Raw genomic sequence first — 7,086 nt, forward strand, 5'->3', positions numbered from 1 at the left:
TTTGTTGCAACACCTTTTCAGGATTCTACGACATAGATGACTCAAGGCTTACTTTTTTCTCCTACACTTCCACCCACAACACCACAAATTAAAATTACACCTAATGTGCTATCATCCCTGGCACTGCCAAGCGCCCGACCGAGACTCCATGTTTCAAGCAAAGTCTTAAAAGATCACAGTTAATCGATCACAAGAAGTTCCAAATCTCCTTTCCTAAAATATAGCTTTCCAATGTTCTTCTCTTCAGCCAACTAAATCATTACATAATCACAAGACTATTCTATACCTCCAATTATAAACTTGGAGAGCGCTACCTTCACCAAATATGTCAATCGTTCCCGACAATCGACATCACGCTTGATTAGCACAACTATAGAATGATCATGAAGCAGAAAACAATTTCAGAAGTTTGACAGTCGATTAGCAACAACAATGATCAAATTACTGTCAATGTTTAAGACAGTTAGACTGTATGGTTTACAAATGTACACTTGCAGATTTATACCAATTCTAGAGTTTTATGTACAGAATGCACTATATATAGGTCAGACCAAACCAGTCAGCAGCTTATTTACAAGAAGTGCCACTGCCAAAATACCTTGTCCACTATCCCTCCACCACTTCTGACAGCAAGATGGAGTGTCTCGGAAGCAGGCGGGACACCCCAAAGCAGTGGCACTGCAACAGTCATACTCAGCTTCTCCTGCAACCCTCCTTTCGTTCCTTTCTCAGCGGCTACAACCTGAACCACCCCGTAGTTCAGCATAATAATAAATTACCAAAATTCACACATCATACAAATTATTTTATCTTTCTTTTATATGAAAATCCAAGGGGGTTAAATTTAAACTGCAAACTTCTATTTTTTCTACCATATAATTTCATTATAATAGAAAATAATACTCCATAATGGCAGTAACAAGATTTTGTAAGCACATAAACCATAACTGTTACACAAGGCAAGGCTAAAAGATATATAAGTAGATGATGAACAGATGTTAGCATGTATATTTTGTTAAACCACAATAATTCCTTGTAAACATGCCCGATCCACCTTTTTCTGGTTATTTTGATGCGGAAGTAGTTTTAACAGTCAAGTAATCGACACTACTTATAGATGCTGCTTATCTGAATATATTTGCAGTTCTAATACGTGCATCAAGAGCTCACAAAACAACTAGAGAACCATCACATATTGCTACATAAAAGAAATTCAAAGCAGCTAAATGAAAACTAATAGAGACGGTTCAAACCTCTCCTCCTTGTTCGAGGACAGTGTCCTCAACGACATCACTAAGCATCTCGATTGAACGACAGAACCCAATGATGCAAAGCCTTCTACCCATATCAAGCCCCTGACATAACCAGTTCGAAAGCATAATTATGTGACAATAAAACCTTATTTAAACAACAGCTTAGGATTTGAAATCCAATTCTCGGTCAGCTATCAATGTTCCTCACATTTGTTGCTGCTATATCAAAAAGTGCACCTAAACAGAGGCTTTGGTTTGGATCCATGTAATCGCTCTCCTGAAAGCGCTGATACCTTGGAGGAAATTTCACCTTACCCTGAGTTTTCTGTATTGTTAAAAAGTAAGCCATATAGCTTAGCAAAAAGTGATATAATACTTGTTGAACTAATATATGAAATCAATAGAATGGCAATTAGCAAAAGCAAGTGATGAAAGCAGCAATTAGCAAAAGCAAGTGATGAAAGCAGCAATTAGCCAATTTAGATGAAGATAAGAAAGCAAACAGTTCTATCACAATCACATGATATATTCGCTCAAGATTCCATAGCAACACCACCTATTAAGGATCCAACTATAGGTAGTGTCGATAGAGCACAACTGCACAAGACATTCAGTGTCACAGCAAGCTGAACAACTACATCCAGGAAAGAATGATAACATAATACTCCCTCTATCCCACGAAGAAGTTCCTACACCATAAAAATACGGGAAATTCTACATGGTGGCCTCCTACTTTGCACTTTTCTATTTGGTGGCAAGACAAAAAAAGATTTATATCAAGTGACATCCTACTTTAGCATATTACACATAGTGACCTTAATCCACTTAAAATATGACTAATCACCCAACTAAAAAAAATTACTAACCTACACCCTAATTGATTATCTTTTAGTAACCCTCCCACCCCATCCTCCTCCTGAACTCCACCCCGCCAAGCCCCCAGAGACCGCGACCCAACCACAACATTACTAAACACGAAAGTCACCCCTCAAAAAAACTTTAGGATGAACTCTTCTCCCTCGGCCCACCTCCCTGACCCTCAGATGCCCAATCCACCGCGGCCACCTCTACAAAGCTTCTCGAAACTGCCGCCTCCTTGTAGGAAAGGTCCAGTTCAGTGTCATCCTCTACTGGACCGCCATCTCCCGAGCGGGTCATTTACTAATATGATATAGAGGACCACAGTCCACAAATCTGGCGAAAGCCGTGGCCATCTCCATCATCATAAACCTAATACCTGCAACGACGCCGATGCCTAAGATTGGGATAAGAGAAGTCTATACTCTACATAGTATGCAAACATCATCCTCCAGTAGGGACTACTTCACATATCAAATCCTGCAAAATCGCATTACTTATACTTTAAAATATGTAACCGAATTCCGGCATCATTTTGGTTCTTTCGGAAAGCAAGGTTTTGAAATGTTTCTCATATAGTCATATAGGTCTCAAAGAACCTCTTCTAGCAACTATTTTCCCCAGCTCATTCTATAATCTAGATCAAGATGCAAGCAATGAATCAAAACTAACAATGGTGGAGGAGGAGGGTGGGTTTACAAAAAATAATTAACTAAGGAGTATGTTAGTACTTAGTAATATCCTTATGAATGAAAGGGTTAGCCAGATTTTTAGTGGAATTAGGTCACCATGTGTAATTAGCTAAAGTTGGTGGTCACTTGGTATAACTCTTTTTTTGTCCTGCCACTAAATAGAAAAGTGCAAAGTAGGAGGTCACCATGTAGAATTTACCTAAAAATTATGATCCTCACCCTTCTCATTTAACAGGTTTCTCATTGACATATGAATTTATGTTGCATAAGGTTCAGGTTGAACCTTTTGCAACCTTTTGCTAAGGTAGACAATCCTTCAATAAACACACAAACACCAAATAAAAGAATTGCTCCTTCATGAAAGTTAAGTATGCCACCTAGATACTGTATTTGACTTTTGGTGTCCACGCCTCTAAACATTATCTTTAAGTAGGATTCACCTATGCACTAGATGTGTTCTTAAATCTTAATAGAGTTAAACGTTTATCCATAGCTCCTTTTTGATAGTTAAGTATGCCACCCAGATACTGTATTTGACTTTGGTATTCACTCCTCTACACGTTATCCTTGAGACTTAGGAGTCACCTCTGCCCTAAACGTTTTTTTAATAGAGTTGTGTTCGATTAATATATCAAGTCCTAACTCAACTATCATACAGGTCTAACTTTTGTTACATTATCCGTTAAATGTGTTAAATCAATTTTAACTTGTGAAGAAATGAGAAAGAGACCCCAATCAAAACGGGGAAAAAAAAAAAAAAAATGTACCAGATGACATGCTTATGAAATATGTGGTTCAGATTTTCTTATTGCCTAGTTGTATCTTCTCTTTCGTACTGAACCAGTGCAAAAAAATAAAACAATATATATATATATATATATATATATATAGAGAGAGAGAGAGAGAGAGAGAGATAAAAGATAGCATAGACTCCTGAATTGACTATGATGGTCAAGGTTAACTCTTCACGCATCTTTAAAACATTCAAAAGTCTAGATGATTTAATAAAAAACAGAAGTGGAGTATGCTTTGAGGGAAAATAAATCAAAAGAATAACTATGACAATGATATTGAAATGTCCAGAGAAGAATTAAATGAGTCATAATCAAACAGCGGGAGTATATTAATGCCTTAATATTGGATACGTAAGTTCAACATTGATCATAGATGTCTAGAAATTTGCATTTTCACGCCGTACTAACTTAGTTCTCTCTTGTGCCACAGCAACGCAACAATAACATTCTTTAAAATTGAGTTAAAAACCAGTAAAACCAAGAGAGTTACAGTGCTCTAATGGTAAAAATCAATTAAAATTGTTCAAAAACATGTCATTCCAAAAAACACTATGGCTTTTAGCACAATGCACATTACGTAATACAAGAACGATGTAATAAGGAGAGTAGGAGACTAACTAAAAGTAACTTATGATAGCTTTTAAAAAATCAACGTTACCGCTCAGCTCTTAGAAAGCAAATAATAGATTGATTGTAGGATAATATGAATAGCTTAGCAAGCATCAAATTCCCTTTCACACGCACACAAGGTTGATTCTATTCAAGAAGCTAAAGTGATGAGTAAGACGAACATAATCACTTTGATGAAAACAAAGCAAAAAAAATAAAATAAAAAAGAAAACGAGGCGATGTACTACTACTATTATTGATAATGAGTATAAATTCACAGGGGACAGAAAGGAATAAAGATTCTAAAAGATCTGCAAATGGTTTCTGGTTCTCAATGTCCTTCTCCTTCAGTGCACAAAACAATTCTGATATTGATGGGAATATAAACGTTTTGTAAATGCACATGGTAAAAGAAATAAAAGGCAGGAGTACTTCTCAAATTGTTCTCTATCCTCCACCTCCAATTTGCACTTCTTTTGGAAAAATGATGTATTAGAAATTTTCTGTACAGTAATTCAATCTCAGTTTCAGTTAATTAGTATTTTTCTCTGCAAAACTAGACAGACTCAGTGAGAGGAGTTAAATGATAATATGAATAGCTCACCAAGGATATAATTCACTATCAACACTCACACACATGGTTTTTCTCATTCAAGAAAAAAGGTTGAGTACTGAGTCAGTCAAACACAATGTTTAGAATTCATTAAAAAAGCTTAGCATTAATGATCCATCATAAAACGTAAAGCCCAAACATAAGAAAAATGAATTCCTAACTGCAAGTCGAATTATTTCAAACTGTATTGAGCTCCTTTAAAAGTCATCCTCACTCACACCAGCTTAGTCTTTCAGCTAAACACAACATCGTATGATAAAAAATTATACAAGATTTTCCCAAATGAAGACATACCTCCGATGGAGAAATGCGCCGGGGAACCAGAGAACCTCCAAGTTGAACGAGCCCATCTGTAGTAAACATTGTGATTCTGTCCTCACGAACCCACTGGATACCTATACAATAGTTCACGAGAAATCACTGTTGAAGTTTGGGGAATTTCTGAAGGACTTTCATATCTAATATTTTCCATTCAAAAGATATTAAACTAATACATGATCATACTTTCTAGGGAACATATTCCCATTCAGTTGATAGTTAAACAGAAAGTGCAATATGTCAGACAATGCAAAGTAATAGAAAATTCTGAAAGGCAATCATAAAGAGTCCCCAAATTAGGCCAAAAAGCTTTTCAAAATTCAATAAGAATGCACATTAATTCTCCCTTTTACGGCAAGGAAAGAACCCGTATCTCTTGTTCATACCCCTTTTACATTATTTTTCCTAGTTGAGAGTGTTCGTAGTAAGGAAATTTCATTTTAAATTGCATAGCAACAAAACGTCTATCTATAATTTGTTTCAGTGCCTTCGCATCATAATGGAAAGAACTAGAAAATGAATTTTTCTTCATTAGTCATAACAAGGTGTCTAACATTCTAAAAGAAGTGAGACTGTGAGACTATCCTTTTCGTTTCTAGCTTCATCATCCAATTATCATTAATGTTTATATAGCTAACTCCATTCAGTCTTCTTGAACAATTCACTGCTGATTCACAAACAACTCAAGCTTATCCAAGTTCAATCATTTGAACTTAATTATAATAAGCTCATCCAATTTCATCTAAAAGAACCATCCAAAGCTTGTCACCGTTCTTTTATTGCCTAAATTAACTCCTCTAAAATGACCGTGCTGCAAATCCTACATTCCATGAATCTCTCAGCTTATTGTATCTATTATTGTTTCTTTCTCACATCTACATCTACATCTACTCTACTATAACAAACATTTCAATTTTAATAACAATATACACACGTAAATAAACAGCTTATTTATTCAAGCTCAAGATAAAGAAAACCTCGAAACGATTAAATTGATCAAACAGCAAACCCTAGCATTGAATGAATTCAACGTAGATCACATTTCATACAATTGAAATTCTGTAAATTCGCAGCATCAGAATCAGAAATTCAATCAAAAAGAAACGAGACAAATGAAGTTAAAAATTACCAGAATCAGCGTCAACGGATTGAGAATCCCAAGGGTAAGATCCATAATCAAAGTCAAAGTGATCATCAGAAGAAGAAGGTTTAGCAGAGAGGCGAAAAAAGCGAGACGAAGAAGAAGGTGATAGGAAGAAGGAGAAGGATTGATGATGAAAGTTAGTGATAGGAGAGAATGTTGTGGAGGAGGAGGAGGAGAGAGAATGAGAGTGAGAGTAATGACGGAAAGTTGGAGAAATGGTTGAGAATGAAGATGTGAAAGATAGAGCAGAAATTTCCGCCATTGGAGAGGAGAGAAAAAGGAATCTATGTACAAATGAATTTTGGTTGAGAAAAAGTCCAAGAGGGAATCTAAGGTTATGTTATGTAGTTCTGGTAATGGGAGAAGGAGGAGAGGAGAGAGAAAATGAAGGAGAAAGAGAAAGGGAGGGAGGATTTACGCACGCCACACAGGCGCAAGGCGGGGAAAATCCACACGTGGGCGAGTTGAAGATTCATAACTAGACTGCTTTCTGGTTTTTCTTATCCAAACAAATCCAATGAAAATAAAGCTAAGTTTTTTGGGCTTTAGACTTTAAGAGTTTTTTTTATAAAAAAAAACGGAAAAGCACCACAAGTTTAGTCATTTATCATCAAATCTGCATCTATATATTGTTTAGCCTTTAAAGTTTGTGAAAGTATTGGGTCAGACCGTCTAACCCAATATATTTCGTCGGATGAAGCTGCGAGAACGGTGCCGCTGCTCCTTCTTCCTCCGCCTCCGCCGCCGCCGCGCCGTTGCTCCTTCTTCATCTTCTTCCTCCGCCACCTTGTTGTGTCGACGGTGG

The 7,086-nt window shown here is 36.5% G+C and overlaps 1 protein-coding gene across 1 annotated transcript; it reads right to left on the reverse strand.

Annotated features, from left to right (window-relative positions):
• Positions 1-420: 420 nt before the first annotated feature.
• On the reverse strand, positions 421-6,730 carry LOC104898640 (hypothetical protein). Its single transcript, XM_010685734.4, has 5 exons — positions 6,267-6,730; positions 5,114-5,214; positions 1,462-1,578; positions 1,254-1,355; positions 421-742 (listed from the first exon to the last, which is right to left on the reverse strand). Exons 1-5 carry the CDS (start codon positions 6,541-6,543, stop codon positions 572-574), a joined length of 768 nt encoding a protein of 255 aa, XP_010684036.1. The 5' UTR covers positions 6,544-6,730; the 3' UTR covers positions 421-571.
• Positions 6,731-7,086: the final 356 nt, after the last annotated feature.

The sequence above is a fragment of the Beta vulgaris genome, chromosome 7, assembly GCF_026745355.1.
Source record: "Beta vulgaris subsp. vulgaris cultivar EL10 chromosome 7, EL10.2, whole genome shotgun sequence".
Classification (NCBI taxonomy): domain Eukaryota; kingdom Viridiplantae; phylum Streptophyta; class Magnoliopsida; order Caryophyllales; family Amaranthaceae; genus Beta; species Beta vulgaris.

What these genes read in the sequence shown, in the direction of transcription:
- LOC104898640 (XM_010685734.4), bottom strand. Translation starts at nt 6,543, where the DNA reads ATGGCGGAAATTTCTGCTCTATCTTTCACATCTTCATTCTCAACCATT. An exon ending in ATCCGTTGACGCTGATTCTG is followed by an intron (nt 5,215 to 6,266) that starts GTAATTTTTAAC and finishes ACTATTGTATAG; the next exon opens with GTATCCAGTGGGTTCGTGAG. An exon ending in TTGATATAGCAGCAACAAAT is followed by an intron (nt 1,356 to 1,461) that starts GTGAGGAACATT and finishes TGGTTATGTCAG; the next exon opens with GGGCTTGATATGGGTAGAAG.